Genomic DNA, 18,427 nt, shown 5'->3' with positions numbered 1-18,427 from the left:
TTGTGGTATTTACCTTACAGCTTATAGTATTGAATGCCATATAAGTCATAGCAGTGATATCCACTTACAAACTCAGTAGTCATTTTGAGGGACCCATTAGAGTAGGGACAGTTTTAGGTACATGACTGCTATAAATCAGTGCATACTACTCTTTCTATCTTTGGAAACCTTAGCCTAGTCTGTCTTGTACTCTAATAGCACAATGAGTTATGCCACACTACTTAGAGTATGCTACTGTTAAAGTGTATCTAGAACTGCCGTAATATTATTCAAGTGAGATTAATGGCACTGCAGTTCTTGGTGGTATCACAATCAATTCTTTCAGTGTCTGAACCACAGAACACTTACATGATACCATGCACCAATTGCTGCATTGCCAACAGGTTGAGGGAAGTTATCCTTCTGCTCTACTCATCTAAAGTACTGTGTCCAGGTTTGTGTTCCCTACTACAAGAAAGATAGGGACATACTGGAGTGAGCCCAGTTAAAGGCCACAAAGACAACTGAAGGACTGGAGCTTCTGACTTATGAGGGGAGGATGAGAGAGATTATATTTAGCCTGGAGAAAAGACGACTTGGGGGGGATCTTGTCTATGTGCATATATGTGTCCTGGTTTTGGCTGGGATAGAGTTAATTTTCTTCCTAGTAGCTGGTATAGTGCTGTGTTTTGGATTTTAGTATGAGAATAATATTGATAACACGCTGATGTTTTGGCTGTTGCTAAGTGGTGTTTACACTAGTCAAGGACTTTCCAGCTTCCCATGCTCTGCCAGGTGCAGAAGAAACTGGGAGGGGGCACAGCCAGGATAGTTGATCCAAACTGGCCAAAGGGCTATTCCATACCATATGACATCATGCTCAGTATATAAACTGGGGGAGTTGGCTGGGGGGTAGCGGTCTCTGCTCAGGGACTGGCTGGGCGTTGGTCGGCGGGTGGTGAGCGGTTGTATCACTGGTTTTTTTTCCCTTGGGTTTTGTTCCTCTCTCGCTTTCTTGTTGTTTTCCTTTTCATTACAATTTATTTTTTTTTCTTCCAATTATTAAACTGTTCTTATCTCAACCCATGAGTTTTCTTACTTTTGCTCTTCCGATTTTCTCCGCCATCCCCCTGTGGGGGGAGGGGTGAGCGAGCAGCTGTGTGGTACTTAATTGCCGACTGGGGCTAAACCACAACAATGTGATGGGTGGGAATGAAGAAGACTGAGCCAGATTCTTCTCAGTGGTATCCAGGGAAAGAACAAGAGGGAATGGGCATAAATCGAAATATAAGAAGTTCCATTTAAATGTACAACCCCCCTTTTTTTACTCTAAGGGTGATTAAACACTTGAACAGGTTACCCAGAGAGGTTGTGGAATCTCCATCCTTGGAGATACTAAAACCGAACTGGACACAGTCCTGGGCCACCTGTTCTAGCTGCCTCTGCTTTGAGCAGGGGTGCTGGAAGAGACAATCTCCAGAGAGGCCTTCCCACCTCAGTGATTCTGGGATTCTGTGATCCATGCTGCAGATTTTAGCACCGATGGAGATGTAAGTAGCACCCTGTCCAAGTCCTCCAGCAATACCACAGTCCTTAATCTGCAATTTACTTCTCATTATCTTTTTCCCTGCAGTCTAGAGTCTTCTGATTGCTGCTGCTAAACTCTGCCAGTGCAGTCCAGGGTTGGGGATAGGGTGAAGAGTGGGGAGGAATGGACAGATAAAGTGGAGAGAAAGAGGCTCGTCGCTCAACAAGTCCATCAAACTGCCCTTTGCTGATCTGAGACTGCTCAGAGGTTTCAGAAACGAGGCTCTGAAATGCCTGTACAGAGCACCTGTACTGCCTGTTGCCAACTGACTTAATGTCTTACTGATAATCTGCCTCTCCAGCCTATCTTTCCTGAAGAGCCTGTATCCATACACTGCAGCACTCCAGTTGTGAGCTATCCTACCATGTCTCTAACCTCAGAAAGGTGATAGCCCTGTAACTGTGCATGGACTTCTAAGTCCTCCTGTTTGTCTCCGTGCTGCCCGCTTTTGTGAACATGTACCTGATATGGGTCCCAGACGTGCTGCTTTCACCATGGGAGTGCAAGAGTGTCCCCCATCATGTTGTACCTGAGATGCTTCCTAACTGCCTGACATGCCTTCGCTTCTCTTCAGCTTATGATAACCCTTTGCGCAACGTAGCTCTCCATTACAACAGACAGACTGTTCAGCTGGACAAAGAGATGGGGGGTTGCCATGCAGTCTCGTGACCTGGTACCTGTACTGGAGACTGAATACATGAGCTTTAGATGGGTTATGTTTGTGAATTTATGAAGCTTGAATTGTTTTGGTAAACAGATGAAACAAATTATTAATTTGGCACTTGGAGTAACTGGCTGAATGCCAATTTTGTGTACAATGTGCTTTAATGATAGATTAATCCATTATAGCTCACTTCAGCTCGGAAGTGATACAAGTTGTTTATTCAGATGTTTTAGCTGTTATTTAAATTATGTTCATTTCATAAGGGTAATATGATTATACTGCCTCTGCTAAACCACTTAGCCAGTGAAGTAAGTTGCACAGAGCAGTTATATATAAGAATTGATTTTTCTTTAATAAGTATTAAATATATCTTCCTTAGCTCTCCTGTGAAAGCCCAGCTTTTTCTAGTGCTGAAATGTATTAATATTCTTGAAAAATCCTTATGATTCTGTTATGGCTGCCCTTTGTGCAGATTCATGGGTTAACAGCAGGATGTTTAAATTCTTCCTGTGATTCCCTATTATTATTTTTTTCTCTCAGTGTCAGAGAAATTAACACATGTCCAAGAATAAATGGTATCTGATTGATTTTTAGTTATTAACAGGACGCATACCTTTTCGCCTTTTAGGCCTGCTTTTCCTTTCAGTCCTGGCAACCCCTGAATTCCATTTTTACCCTAAAAGGAAATAAATTTTTTGATTAGACATTATTTTTTATGCAAGTTAAACAGGCTGTACACTAAGCAGCAGAGGCTGGACCTAAGGGTGCTAGATTCTAACTCTTGGTTTGTGCAGTGGGAGGAGATATGGGACTTACACCTCTATGCAGCTGGCAGCGCACAAAATGTGCCTCTCACCACATCTACTCTGCCCACAACAAAGTGGCAGTGAAGCCTATTTAAGGGATACAGATGGAAACACTTGGCAGGCTGCATTTGGATTTGACAGGATGACAACTGGACCACACAGCACTGATGACAAATATTTTGAAAACTATAATGTTCCACTAGAACAAATAGTGACAGCTGTCTGAAAAGTCCTCTTCAAATTTTCTGCCTCTCAGCCATTTACTTATCTAAGAGGTAAGAAAGTCTTCATTTATTCCAAAGTTGCTAAATATGCTTACAGCAGGTAAATTCCCAGCTAGAATTCTGCCTCTTCCCTAAGAACTTTCAAACTGTGAGAAAATGGACACTTGGAAGAAATCTATTTTTAATTTCATACAGAAGTGATAGTCAACAGAGAATAGCGAGATATATTTGTAACACACTACTGCAAACTGCTTCCCTGAGTGCACCAAATCATACCATTGGCATTAGCCTGTTCCCACCCTCTACTGAAATCCTTTTTGCCTTGACCCACTTGAATATATTCAGTTCCTACCAAGTAGGGTGCTTCTTGAGGACATGCATCTGACAGGGAATGTGCATAGCATTTCACCCCATTTTCCATTCTGAACTTCACCAGTCAAATTAATCCCAAATAACCTTTCTGTATATGTTCATCTTATCTACATGTAACATGCATATGCTCTTCTTATAGAGACTTGATCATTGGCTAGAAAGGACTCCCACCAGCTTTAAAGTCAGTGCTATTATAAAGTGGTGCTATTTATGAATTCAGTTAGGACACCGGAAAAAAATTCAGAAGGCAAATAAATTCTGTTTTCTCTAATGGCATTTTGGGAATCTGGACAGCTGTGATTATGGACTCTGCTGCTCAAGTTTTAGGGCTGTACTAATTTTAAAGATGGGTTATATAAACTCATTATAGAGAAAAATGTACCAGTAAGACTAAAAGGTTTTTTTCTCCAATTATTATTTTTCCTGTAGAGTGACTGGTATCAAGTTTATAGAAAAGTGGCAAACACATGGCCAATATAAATCTAGTGCATACTAATTTTATTGCTGAGTAAAGCCTCATCAATCCAATAGTAAAGTTGCATAGGTATATGCAAGATCAGAACCCAGCTGCACATGGACAAAAGAGTATCTATAAAAAATACAGGACTATGGTTCATTTCACAAGATATAACAAAATGTCATTGATAAGAAACAGGATTGTTTTACAAGGATTTGTTTACAAGGACAAAACTATTGCTCTGGAAGCATTTGAATTACATTTGAAGAATTGAAATGTTCTACTTGAAAGTAGTCAGACTTCTGCTAATATGAAAGTGTAAACCTCTTGCCCATAAACATCCTAATGACACATAATCTGAATTTAGGCTAAATATCTGCAAAACCAGCTACATTTCTCTAACATACCAATGTATGCAGGCAGCATTCATGCAGGAGCTGAATAATGAATCCCATGAATGACTACTGAATTATTTTTTAATACATTAAAACATACCAGTTTCATTTGAGGGTCACTTGCAGGGGGCAGGAATGGACAGGAAGTTCACAGCAGTGGTGCATGGCAGTATACAAAAGGAGGAGCAGGCATGGTAAGATGACAGCCTCTGGGTGCGAAGGTCTTAGAGAAGGGAAGGATGCACAAAGTGGCAACAACAGATAATGAGTAAGGAAACAAAGAAGCCAGGAAGTAAAGCATCAACAGAGGACAGATATGCAACAGCAACTGAGACACTCACGGAATATGACTGATAGGAATTCCTATGAAAATAGGAATTTGTTATTGTGTGCATTGCTGGGCAATACTTCACCATGGAGGATGCATATGCAATCTATCAGTGGCTCGTGGTGAACTGACCCATGGATGGGAGACATCTGGAGAAGGGAGGAAGGAACAATACAGGAAGAGGACAGCAAATGTGACAGAAGAGGTAAAATAGAGGAACGCAGAGAAAGAAAAGCAGGAATTACTGTACAAGAGTTGAGGGGTGAGTGGTACATCTGGAAAGCTAATAGCAGCTGAGGTTAGGTGCAGGCAACATGGCAGCATGTGTCTATGAAGTGTCAATGAAGCACTTTGTTTTGCCCTGGAAGAGGTCTGGGTCTGAGTATGTCCTCTTTTTGGAGGTCCTCTCTGCAAAAAAGCTAACCTCACCAGAGCTGGACTCCTTGTACAGCTGCTTATTGGCATGCTGTGCCTCTTACTTTCTTTGCAACTGGGAAATCACAAATTTCTCTTAGAAACCTGGGTCCCCCTCTCTTGGCAACCTGAGGAAGTCAACTACAGCACCAGAGCTGCCTTCTAAAGAGATCACATGGAGAAAGCACTTTGCTGCTTAAGCTTCAATGTAGCTGAGTCTCTGATAAAAAATGTTGTTGTTGTTTTTTTTTTCTCCATTTAACAAAAATATGTATAAAAGAGTACTTACTGGTAATCCATTTTTACCAGGAATGCCCTAAAATGAAACATCTTTGTTAGAAAGGTAAATAAAACATTGTAACAAAGAAGAACCAGAGAAAAGCAGTTAACTGTAGCTTGATGTGTCATGCAGTGACAAAATAACAAACTAGAACTGTAACAAATACTATGTCACAGTGTGATCTGGTTTGCACCTCTGTTTAATTGGATACATGTTATGTGGATGGTCCAGAAGCATAGGAAGTGTGAAACATCCTGGATATACAGAAGCCCCTGAAGGAGGCATGTGACTTCTGAAGTCCAGCAGCTTTGACCATGTTCAAACATGACAGCTGGGAGGAGGGTGGTGCAGCACTGCAAAGGCTGCCCGAAGAGTCTGTGGAATTTCAGCTCTAAGACATTTAGTATGTTGGCACATCAGTTGTTTGCCTTATGCCTGTTTGTAAGATAGATTGTCTCTCGTCAGGCCCTTGTATAGCCGATGACACATGTGCAAAACAGATATGACACTTCTGAGTTGATTTGGTGGGGCTGAAAACCCATCTTGTAGAAGTATAACTGATGACAGTGTGTGAGGCTGTGGAGTTTCAGCCCGTTATGTGTGTGTGATGAATGACTATTACCCTTTCCAAAATACATGCATTCTTTCAATAGACAGAAAATACTCACAGGCTGACCATGTTGTCCAAGTTTCCCTGGAGGTCCAGGAGGTCCTTGATCTTTTTTCTGCATGTCTTCTACTGCTGTTCTTCCTGGAGATCCTGTGGGCCCATCCTCTCCTTCCTGACCATTCTGGCCCTGAGTAATTAAAATATGACATATGAAAAATGTGTTGCATTACTTTTCCCATTTTTCTCTCTCTTTTTTCCCACTGTCTTCCCTCTCTCCTAGAACCCCTGCTTTGTTCAATGCAGTCAGAAACCTGTTAGGCACCATACAAACAATATAACCCATTTAGCAAAGGCAGTCCATATTAGAGATCATTCATACAAGTACAAATAAATTGCTCACTGAGCTGGAAAAAATAAGAGCTGGTTACCTAGATGCAAATGACCACGGTCTAATTTCATATCTGCACAAATCTGCACAGTCTAAATCAATAAGGTAGGTTTGGAAAAGACCAGTTTCACAAACTCAGTCTGTCTGGGAGAAAATTGTAAAAGTTAAAAAAATATGTTTAGTAATGCGTTAGCCAACTCCCCTGAGATCTACAACTCTAACAAAAGAGGGTTACATATCCAGCTTGGTTAAAAAGGAAAGTGGCAGAAGATGAAATGAGGAAACTGATAGTAAAGAGTAAAAATAGACAACAAACAAGAGCAAAAAATTGCTAAGCATCAGTATTTGGTCAAAAGAAAGTAAGAATAATAAAAAGAATAATTTAAATATACCAGGAACAAAATAAACCCTTTCAGTGGTTGAAGCTCGGACATTAATACATATGTAAATTAAAATCCAGTATACAGGATGGAACATTTAAGTCATTTTTGTATCATATTTTGAAACAAGCACTGGGATTTACACGCATTTTATAGCAGCAATGAAATATTTTGTGTTCCATTAGTAGCTAATGAAACTAGGAGGGATGTAATATAGTAACCATCAAGCATTTTAAAGTTAGCAGGATGACAGCTTTCAGCAAGGGAGCTGTTAGCTGGTTTTTTTAAAGGTCTTTCTGGGTTTTGTCACTAGGAAAGTTCCCAAAGACCAGAGATTTTTTCATCTGGTCTCATTAGAGATCTTTTTCCCATCTGGACGTGTTAGAAGAGAATCTAGTTAACTAAGCTGGGGGTAAGATCATAACCTGAGTGAGATAACAGGATTGTTGACACAGGTTGTTTGAGTACTGAAGGGGCTAATGGCAGGACCCCTCTCAATCAAACTAAATCAAACCAAAGGTCTTGGGAGCCTGGTGAGGTCCCTGCTGACTGGAAGCTAGCCAGTGTTATTCCAATCTACAAAAAGGGTGTGAGGCAAGACCCATGGAACTACAGACCTGTTAGTTTAACCTCAGTTCCTGGAAAAATAATGGAGAAGATTATACTGAGTACTACTGAAAGGCATTTAAAGAGTAATGCAATCATCAGGCACACTCAACATGGGTTCACAAAGGAATAGTCCTGTTTAACTAATTTGGTATCCTTCTATGATAAGGTCACTTGCCTAGTGGATGAAGGGAAGGCAGTGGATGTAGTTTTTATGGGTTTTAGTAAGGCTTTTGATACTGTCCCTCACAGCATCCTTCTGGACAAGTTGTCCAACTGTGGGATGAGCAGGTTCACGGTGTGCTGGGTGAAGAACTGGCTGAAGGACAGAGGTCAAAGTGTTGTAGTGAATGGGGCTACATCTGGCTGGCGACTGGTCATCGGCGGTGTTCCTCAGGGTTCAATTCTAGGGCCAGTTCTATTCAATATATTTGCCAACGATCTGGGTGCAGGAGTTGAATGCACCATTAGCAAGTTTGCTGATGATACCAAACTGGGAGGTGCTGTTGACTCATTTGAGGGACAAGAGGCCTTGCAGAGGGATCTAGATAGTTTGGAGCATTGGGCTATGATTAATGGGATGAAATTTAACAAGTCAAAATGCTGGATTCTGCACCTAGGAAGGAGTAATGCCGGGCACAAATATAAATTGGGAGAGGAGTGGCTGGAGAGCAGCCCTGCAGAAAGGGGTCTGGGGGTGCTGGTTGACAGGAGGCTCAACAGGAGTCAGCAGTGTGGCCTGGCAGCCAAGAGGGCAAACCGCATCCTGGGGTGCATCAAACCAGCTGGTCAAAAGAGGTGATTTTCCTCCTGTATTCAGCATTGGTGCGGCCTCACCTTGAGTACTGTGTGCAGTTCTGGGCCCCACAATTTAAGAAGGATATGAAGGTCCTTGAATGCATCCAGAGGAGGGCAACGAAGCTGGTGAAAGGGCTGGAAGGAATATCCTATGAGGAGCGGCTAAGGACTTCGGGCTTGTCTAGTTTGGAGAAAAGGAGGCCGAGGGGCGACCTCACTGCTCTCTACAGCTTCCTGAGGAGGGGAAGAGGAGAGAGAGGTGCTGATCTCTTCTCCCTGGGATCCAGTGACAGGACCCGTGGGAATGGTTCAAACCTGCACTGGGGAGGTTTAGACTTGACATGAGGAAGCATTTCTTTACTGAGAGGGTGGTCAAACACTGGAACAGGCTTCCTAGAGAGGTGATTGATGCCCCAAGCCTCTAAGAGGCATTTGGACAATGACCTTAATAACATGCTTTAATTTGGTCAGCCTTGAATTGGTCAGGCAGTTGGACTAGATGATCATTGTGGGTCTTTTCCAACAGAAATAGTCTATTCTATTCTATTCTATTCTATTCTATTCTATTCTATTCTATTCTATTCTATTCTATTCTAATATGAAATGGCAGTGTGAACATAATGAATGCTAAATCAGCATGTTTTTGTCTGACAAACAGGTCATAATTTTCTTTGTTATGTGTGCTTGATAACAGTAACACTGTTGATCTGACTTTAGCAAATTTTCCTGAGGGGCATTTGTCTGAGTTCTATACAACACTGAAAAAACAATGCTGTGCCTGATCAGTGTCACCCATATTAATTGGATTACAAATTGCATAACTGGTATAATGGAGATCTTGCACAATGGTAAACTTACAGGAGATGGGGCCACTCCTACTATGTATTCACAAGACCAGATTTCAATGCCGTAAAAAATTTTTTTATTATTATTTTCTAAAAGATTGTTCATTAGCATATTGTATAACCATCTTGGGTATCTATGTAGTGAAAAGGATGTGGAAATTGGAATAAGTTCAAGAAAAAACTTGTAAAGAATGTAAAGTAGCAGAACTACTTGTCACAATAGATTTAAGCTTTTTGTGTCACACTACTTAAATCAAGACCGGATTTTTATTTAAGAAAAATAGCCCAAAACTGAAAAAAAAATAGATTGTAAGAACAATGGTTCATCCTGACATTAAAATTGCTGCTTTTAAAAAAATGTGATCGCAGGCATGAAAATGTTAGAGGAATCATATTTGGAAGTCCTCCAACAAATTTTAAAGCCTCTTGTATGTCAGCTCCAATGGATGATCCTTAATCTAACGTTTCATCATTTGTTATAATTTACCACAACAAACACAGATATGCTAGAAGACCCTGTAAGGAGCAACCTTAAACACTTGAATAAAACACACAATATAGAACTTTAGAATAAAAGTTCTATCATTCTTGAGGCTGTATGTTTTCTGGCAAACAGAAGCAGTCATAACCGACTGCAGTTTCAAGCAATATGAAGAACAGACTTTTGGCGTAGGAGTCACAAAGACAAGAGGAAGGAAAGGTCATTATTTATTTTCTGCTTAGAAAAATCTGTGGTGGCTGTTGGATCAGGAATGTTAATTAACGAAAAATGTACTGCTAGCTGATTATTTTGAAATATGTCAGCAAGCAGGGCAAGCATTTGAGTAGCTGGAGCCCTCCAGCTCAGAGGATTCCAAATGAGGGGCATACATAATTTTAATTTGCAGAATCACATGAAATTCAGGTTACACATTACCTTATAAATGCAGTAGGCACAGTATCTTTCAAAGCCCAGTATCTCACCAGAGAGGGTGACTTTGCTACATATGGCATAGCCCTTTGGGGTTTCCAGTGCCTGCAGTCATGTAGGCTGGAGTACTCTCTATTTAGGAGTTAAAAGGGCTGCCATTTTTCTTAGTACTGTGTGAACCTCAAAGTAGAGACAGGCTACAGCCTTGCATTTTCTCTTAATTTCCTTGTCTAGGAGCCAGACCCACAGGAGTCTACCCAAAAGGAGTATCTAATTTTATAAGGGGTTTGCCAAAACGTGATTTTGAAAATGTGACTAGTCTCAATGCTTTGCATGTAATTTATAGCTATTCCTGGTCCTGGCAGAATTGAATTGCCAATTAAATTACAGCCCATCTTTGTCAGACTTTCCTCTGTTCAGTGGTGTACAACTCACTTGATGGTGTCACACAAACTTTCTAGAATCTCTTTTTCCATCAGGAGGAATCCTGCAAGGAATTCCTGCTTGGACGCTTACAACAAGACAGCTTGACCAGGATTTTTGGAACGCATCTCTGACATGTGAAAGATGTCCAGATATTGCCTCTTCTAGAGTACTAAAAAATGTGCTGGCAGCCTAGAGAGAAGCTAGGCATGGCTATAAACAGCATTTATTAATGTAAGTGCTCTGACACAGACATGAGTAATACAAGGACCCCAAACAACTTTACTGACTTGCCTCAACTTTGGTCCTTTATAAGGCCATCTGGGGGTGGAAAGGTTGTTCAGGCTTAATGTTTTATTAGTCAAAGCATCTTTTTATTGTGAATGCCAGGAAAGCTGCTGGTTACTTTTTTAATGGATTTTTAATCTCTGGATGTTAACATACACAGCTGTCAGGCGGCAGCATACACTGCTTTCTTAAAGAAATAACTAGGAGTTGCAGGCGCTTTTCCAGTGCAATCCATGCAGTCATTCCCTTGTCAAGACATGGAATATAGGATCAACCTCGTGGATGGTAACTCAACTAAGTTTGGGTTGATAAAGGGATAATTTGCATAAACTATAAATTTTCAGATTAGTCTGTGGGCAACTAAGGGAAGCCAGTGTTACACATTTTAGGCATGGATTCCTCCAGAGTTTAGTGTGTTTTAGTGTTAGTCTTCTGACTGGATGACCTGATAATGAAGCACTGTGATAATAAAGTGCATCTTTGCACTTGGTACCTCACACAGAAGCACTTGGTGAGCACTCAAAGGGTGTAATTTTAAATCTTTTTACATGCCACACTTCTGAGAAGGAAGCAGGAATTTCACCTGCAAGGCAGTTACTGTGAGTAAGACCAAGATGTCTGCTTTTAGGGACTAAAAATTGTGGGCTTTTATGGTGAGGATTTATGTTGGTTATTTTCTTTGTTTCTCACTTTCTTAAATGCAAAATGAAAAAATGCAAAACTGAAAGAACAAATTTGTTTTGTTAGTCAAAAATCTCAAGCCCATCTCAGTGGTGATAGATCCAAACTTCTGCATAGCGTCAGTGCTTTTCAGCCTGATGTCATGAAAGGACGTTCAAGAATTTAAAAAGTAACTTCTGTTTTGGCGTGCTGCTAAGATGGAATAGATAAAGGTACCAACTCAGAAAAGCACGTAAAATTCTTATGTTTTCCTGCTCTTGGGACAAAAGATAAGGCATATGATAAACCCATTGTACAAACCTCCTCTCCGCTTACTCCTGGCAAAACACTAGCACCAGAGCCATCTTCTTCTCTTAAGATTTTCTGTGTGACAGTGGTAGATTCACTGTTGCCTTGTCCAGTTTCCATGACAGCTGAATCTAAATGAAATAATCACTTATTAATGAGAGACAGAGCAAAATAAAACCCACCCAGAGGTATTTATCAGAGCACAGATGCTGAAAGTTGTACGAAAAAAGAAATTATTTATATTATTAGCAAAATACATTCCAAAGATTAATATTAGTCATCTTATAACTCTGAAAATTTTAAATTGAAAGAAAAAAAGAGAAAAGTGAGAATAAAATTATAAACCAAATGTTTATTTTAAGGACAAAGACTGTATTGCATCATCTTCTTTGCCTCAAGCTCTAGTCTGATGGTTGCTTATTTTTCATCTATATAACATCAAAAATAAGAGGTATGTAGAAGAGGTACTATCTGAAGTATGTATGAAATTTAAATAGAAACATTGTCTTTGGCCTTATTAAGATAGCTAGCTTTACTTTTTGTTTTCCAGGAGTGCACTGAAATTGTCTTACTAGTGGGGGACTGGATTCCTCAGTGCATTATGCCCTGCTGTTATTACTTTGCTGCCTACACTTGCATCCAAAACACCTCATTGGTACGCTAGGCAGGTTCACATCCTTTGCAGGGAACATAATAGGATATAGTTGTTTATTCAGTGGTGGCATTCAGTTTTACATGAAAGGCTGTGCTTCACTGTAACAGAAGGTCATAAAATTAAATACTCATCTTAAATTCCTTTTAAAGGTGCCACGTGGCTTTAGAGCCAGTAGCACTATTTGCAGAGGTACGTCTCAAGAAGTGCCATGCTTCTCACTGACCTGAGCAGAATGAAGAGGATTTTTCTCCTTTCATTCCCTTTGCCTAACACTTGCACTTTACTGGAGTGTTGTAGAGTATCACAGCAGCAGTTCCTCAGGTCAGCTTCTTTGCTTTATCCTTTTTTTTTTTTTAATTAATTTTAAAATATAAACCATAGTTGTGTGACTGAAACTTCCACATTATAGAAGGGTAAATCTATTCTCTGCATGTTTAATAACTGAGATAAGCACCTATATGGAGTGAAAAGTGAGAGATGTGTTGAACGGTGGCTGTAGTTGCTACCACTTACCTTTGCTGCTGTTAACAAATTGCAGTCTAACAGACTGCAGTTTCAAAGCCAAATTTTTGATGTGCCAATTCTTTTCTAACACATAGGATGTCCAAAACCATAGGATTTTCCATTCCTGGCAGCACCCAAAATATGACAGCGGCTTTTCATACACAGGGAAACGACAGACTCAGACCCAGAGAACATGAATGACCCCACCCCCACCAAAAAAAGAGGCAGTGCCTTGTTCTTTAAGTTTAGCTGCTTCAGAGGTTTCTTCTGATCTGTGATTTCCAGAGAAATCATTTTCTTCCAAATAAGACAATATAGTTGGGGGGGCTTCCACTGGCTCAGGCAACGTATCTTCAGGCTAAAAAAAAAACATAAAATGCCAAAGAACTGTTTAGAGAAAAAGCTTATCGCATATTTTAAAGCAAGAATCAGTAGATTACCTTCCTCAAAGCATAGTAATCAAAAGTACCACATTTATGAAGCAAAACAGAAATCCAGATCTTTCTCACTTAATATATTGCCAGTATCTGTCCTTACTCATATGCTGCTCATTAACTGTCATTGCTGCCATAAAACCTGAAATTTATTAATGGCCAATATATACACCCTCTTTCATTTACAAGTTTTTAATTTATTTCACCTTCTATTTCATTTTTCCTGTTTACAGTACACATCTAGTTTCTGCTTATGAGCAGATGTCACGCTAATTTGGTCAAGCTCTTGAGAAAAACTAGCACAATAGCTTTGAACTCCATTCCTCCAAACCAAGTGATGTACACTTGACAAACCCATAGAGAGAGAGGAAAACACAAGGAATGTAAAGTTATCACTGCAGGTCTAAAAGCCTAGAGCTGGCTGGTACCCACCCTTCCCCATGCTGGCTGTGGGTGAGCAAGAGGTGGCCATTTCAATAATCTGGTATCAGCTGCATGCAGGAATGCAAAGAGCCTACTCCCTACTGGAATTAGAGACCTGAAGAAGTGCTGTCTCAGTGTAGTGAGGAGATTACTTCATGCAAACCTGCATTTGCAATTTAAAGAAAATTTAAAAGTGATTATGTTGCCGTGGTAACCTAGAGCCAACCTAATGGGCCAAGCATCCTGGTCTTGAAACAGATGTGCAAAGTGGCATAATAGGGCTTGCTGAAATAGTTCCTGAATTGTCAGCAAAAGGAATCATTGGCATGATTTTTATCTCACTGGTTTTGTATCCTTGTAATTGAGGGAAAGCTTCAAGATACTTCTTGTTATTAAGAAACATACTGAATATAGGCTTTAGGGCTCCATTTGAAGGGGAAAGGAAATCTTTTCCACAGTGGGCCCGATCTGATCCCCACTATAGTTGACAAAAGTTTTTACATTTGATTTCAGTTTTATTTACTCCACTTGAGAAAGAAACAAATGTTTGTTTGCTCTTATTTCTCTTATAACTATATATCTTGTTCTTGACATTCTGTGTAGGAGTATTTCAATTAATCTTTAGAGAGCAATAAACCTTTTTATGCAGCCTGTTTATCTGAACCATAGTAAACTTACAGTGTTAAGCTAGTTATGTGTTACAGGGTTTTGTGTTTTAAAAATCCTTACTAAGACTGGGTCTTGGCTACTTTGAGAAAGGAGGACCAGCTTTTCCCTTTAAACGCAATGTCCAGTGACTTCCCTCTTCTGATGGGAGAATTGAAGAATAACCAATACTTCAGATGAACTGTAGAAAATAATTCACACAATTCAGAGTGTGCTCAATTGTACAGTCTATAAAGCATTCCTGATGTTTATTTCTCACTGGGAAGATAAATAAAGCAACAGCAGGACAAAGATTTAAATGCTTCATTTTGAGAAATAAAAAAAAAAACGCTATAAAATGGACCCCCCCATAGTATTAGTAAATATCCCAAATCTAACTCTCTGCACTAGAAAACAATAGGAAAAATAGAAGTATTTACTTGAAGATAGTAGAAAAACAACCCAAACCTCACACTACACTCATAAGAATGTAAACTTGACAGGTAACAGTGATTACCTGCCTGACAGAATTATAAGAATTAGGATAATGAAAAAAGTACGCTCATAATTTATTGAAGTGATTGGAAAAAAACCCCAACAAAATCTCTTGAAATAATTCCAGTCAGTTTAGACATGAAGACATATCTGTGGAATAAAGAAGTAGTATCTAATAACCATGCACAAAGGTTAGTGATCAACATCAGCCAATGGAGCTGAAAGGATGTGTCTAGTAAAAGAATGGTAGGGTGGATATTCTCTATTTGTCCACATGTACTCCCTGTGCACAAAGGCAACAGGGAAATGGATTAGGAGATTACAGGTGGGCATTTTAGTATCTTCTCCTGCCCCACAGAAAATAAAGCAGCATGCCACTGCATGTGGACTGCCCACAGCAGTCTTCCTTACAGAGCTGTATTAGTATGTTTGTATATGTATATACAGAGCAGTATTTGTACAGGTACAGCTGTTCAGAGGTCAGTGAAGCTCTAAGAAGCACTAAGTCCCTTTGCTTTCCCATCTGCAGCTCCTAATGAATAGGAGGACATTACAGAGAGGACTGCCAGTTACAATCTAGCTCTTGCAGAGTACTGAACTCTGAAGAACTACCTAAAACCAGAGTTATAAAAGGTATTCCTGTCTGCATGCATAAAACCAGATTCAGTGCGTTCTCCTGCTTTCCTGCCCATCTCAAAACTTCCCCCCAGAAGACAATGCTTCTTGGGAAACTCACAGATATTGTTTTCTCCAATAGACAGATTTTCTGTCCTCTGGTGATAAGGAAAAGACTCTCTGTGTCACCTAGACCATCTCCTTGTAGTTTAGGCTGCTTCTTTGACAGTTCTTAGCACCCATACATACACTGCAATTCAGACACTGAGGGTTTTCCTCCCTCAGGAAAGGTCCAGAATTTACAGAAAACCCTCAGTAACAGGAGAGAGGTCTGATACGGATGCAGCAAGTGCTGGGATCTTAATCACTTCCTTTGAGGTGATAGTAGAAAGAGATATTCCTTAGTTCAATCTACATCCTCTGTCATGCTGCTTTTTCTTATGTACGCCTTCTACCAACACTTGTTTTAGCATTCCTTAACTGGGAACATAATGGCTTCCACATTTTCTGGAAAACAACTGCATGGCCTAAGAACTAAGTGCTTAGGCTGTGCACATGATTTTCAAGGAACATGGTAGACACCACATTGCCCGGTCTGTTAGGAAATAGGAAGGGTGTCACTGAAGGATTCACACCGTTGAGGACAAGCCTTCATTCTGGGCCTCTGTAAGAGCCCAGCAGGTCTTCCCAGGCTCTCTGGTCTCTGATTTCTGCCTTCTGTGTTCAGGATGATGTTCAGAATGTAAGAATGGAATTTCCTGAATGTAACCTCTGCCACCACAGGCACAACAGCAAGATAAAGCTTGTGTAAATGTGACTTAGGAATCACTCCCTTGGGAAAGAGCAACTTCAGTGTAACTTTTTCCATGATGGACTTCGTTCTCTTGCACTAATGATACATTTTCTTTGGTATTCTGTCCACTCTATGTCCAGCCACAGGGGACTTGAAAAAACATAGAGAAAAAATGGCCCCCAGCCCATGTCACTGAGTGAAGATTCACACAGGCTGCATGGGCACATGGAAGAAATTTTCGTTGGGAGGAACCTCTCAAGATCATGTAGGTAGACCACTCATGTAAGTAGATCAGCTCAGCCGTGACTTTGTCTAACCAAATCTTGAAAAATTCTAAGGACAGAGATTTGATATCCTCTTTGGATGACCTGTTTCAGTGCTGCACTGTTATCCTATTGAAGAGAGTTTTCCTGAAATCCAGCTTGAACCTCCCCAACTACAACTTGCAACTTTTGTTGTCTGTCACTACTGAAAAAAGTCTGGTTCCATGTTTATTTGTGTCAATATGTATAAAAGTGTGTGTGTCACTTCTATAAAGAACACATATTAAACAATGAGGGACTAGGTTATTGAAAGGTAAAATTTGTTAGTGGATTTTATATTTAACTCTGAATGAAGAAACAAGGACAAATACAGAATACAAATACTAATATGCAATCCAGAACATACTTTAGAATCCCCATAAAAATAATTTAAAACTTTTTCCATTTCTTGTGATCAGTGTGTGGATAATAAAAAATTAGTTTAAAAATGGCAAAACTCATTTGGAACATTTACTCTCAGATTATTACATTTACTCGAAAGCAAAAAGAACAATCCACATCACTACAGACTGGTCAGCCTCACTTTGATCTCTGGGAAAATCATGAAGCAAGTCCTCTTAGGACATGCTTCTAGGCACATGAAGGAGAAGAAGGTAACTAGGAACTGTCAGCATGGATTTACCAAGGGTAAATCATGCCTGACCAACCTGATTGCCTTATGTGTTAAAATGACTGGATTTGTGGATGAGGAGAAATCAGTGGATGTCATCCACCTTGATTTTAGCAAGGTTTCAACACTGTCTCCCACAATATTCTTGTATCCAAGCTAGGACATTACAGTCTGGATGGAAGAGCAACAAGATGGCTGAAAAAAACAGTTGGATGATTGAACTCAGAGCATAGTGTTTAATGGGACATACTCATGGGTCCATCCTGGGATCTGTTCTGTTTAACAGCTTTACCAGTGACCTGAGGAGGCAGCAGAGTGCTCGCTCATAAAGTTTGCAGGTAATGCCAAAGTGGGAGTTGGAGGTGCATCAATTAATATGCTCAAGTGCAGGACTGCCATCCAGAGGGACCTGGACAGGCTGGAGGAATATGCCAACATGAACCTTATGAAACTCAGCAAGGACAAATGTGAAGTCCTGCACCTGGGAAGGAAGAACCCCTTGCAATCACACAGGCTGCGGACAGACAAACCAGGAAGCAGCTCTGCAGAGAAGGACCTGGGGATCTTGGTGGACAACAAGCTGAATATGAACCAGCAGCATGCCCTGGCAGCAAAGAAGGCTGTGTTAACAGGAATTCTGGCTATGTGCTTGTAGGTCTAGGGAAGTGATTAACCCCATTTATTCAGCACTTGTTAGACAACATCTAGAATACTGTGCCTGGTTTTGTTCCTTATTACAAGACAGATATCAATAAACTAGAGTGAGCTCAGCAGATATCTTACAAAACAGACCAGGGCTGGAGCACTTGTTGTGTGAGAAAAGGCTGAAGGCACTGGTCTTCTTCAGGCTGGAGAAGAGAAGGCTTATGGGAGACCTGGTGGCAGCCTACCAATACCTACACAGAGTTCATCAATGATACACAGCTAGGCTCTTCACAGTGGTGCTTGGCAGTAGGACAAGTGACAATGGGCGTTAAGTTGAAACAAGAGAGGTTCTGACTGGATATAAGGAGAAACATTTTCACCAATGAAGATAGACCTGCATTGGAACAGGCTGTACAGTGAGGTTGTTGCAGTCTACATCTTCAGATATTTCCAAGACCAGACTGGAAAAAGCTCTGAAAAGTGTAATCTGATCTGACTGATGACTCTGTTTTGAGTGGGAGGTTGGACTAGATGACCTTCCTTCCAATCTGAAATATTCTA

General features: G+C 40.4%; 1 protein-coding gene across 8 annotated transcripts in view; it reads right to left on the bottom strand.

The window, feature by feature from the left end:
- COL15A1 (collagen type XV alpha 1 chain) overlaps positions 1-18,427 on the bottom strand; it is a 159,698-nt gene that overhangs the window by 81,114 nt on the left and 60,157 nt on the right. For all 8 annotated transcript variants that reach the window (XM_075493597.1, XM_075493601.1, XM_075493599.1 and 5 more), the window contains exons 6-10: positions 13,115-13,241; positions 11,737-11,855; positions 6,176-6,304; positions 5,517-5,543; positions 2,845-2,907 (exon numbers count right to left, since the gene is read on the bottom strand). In XM_075493597.1, the coding sequence (XP_075349712.1) occupies positions 2,845-2,907; positions 5,517-5,543; positions 6,176-6,304; positions 11,737-11,855; positions 13,115-13,241 (465 nt within the window). The remainder of the gene's footprint in view (positions 1-2,844; positions 2,908-5,516; positions 5,544-6,175; positions 6,305-11,736; positions 11,856-13,114; positions 13,242-18,427) is intronic.

The sequence above is a fragment of the Mycteria americana genome, chromosome 2 (assembly GCF_035582795.1).
Source record: "Mycteria americana isolate JAX WOST 10 ecotype Jacksonville Zoo and Gardens chromosome 2, USCA_MyAme_1.0, whole genome shotgun sequence".
NCBI lineage: Eukaryota > Metazoa > Chordata > Aves > Ciconiiformes > Ciconiidae > Mycteria > Mycteria americana.
Note: the sequence above shows the minus strand (reverse complement) of the source record. Positions and strands in the feature narration are given on the sequence as shown.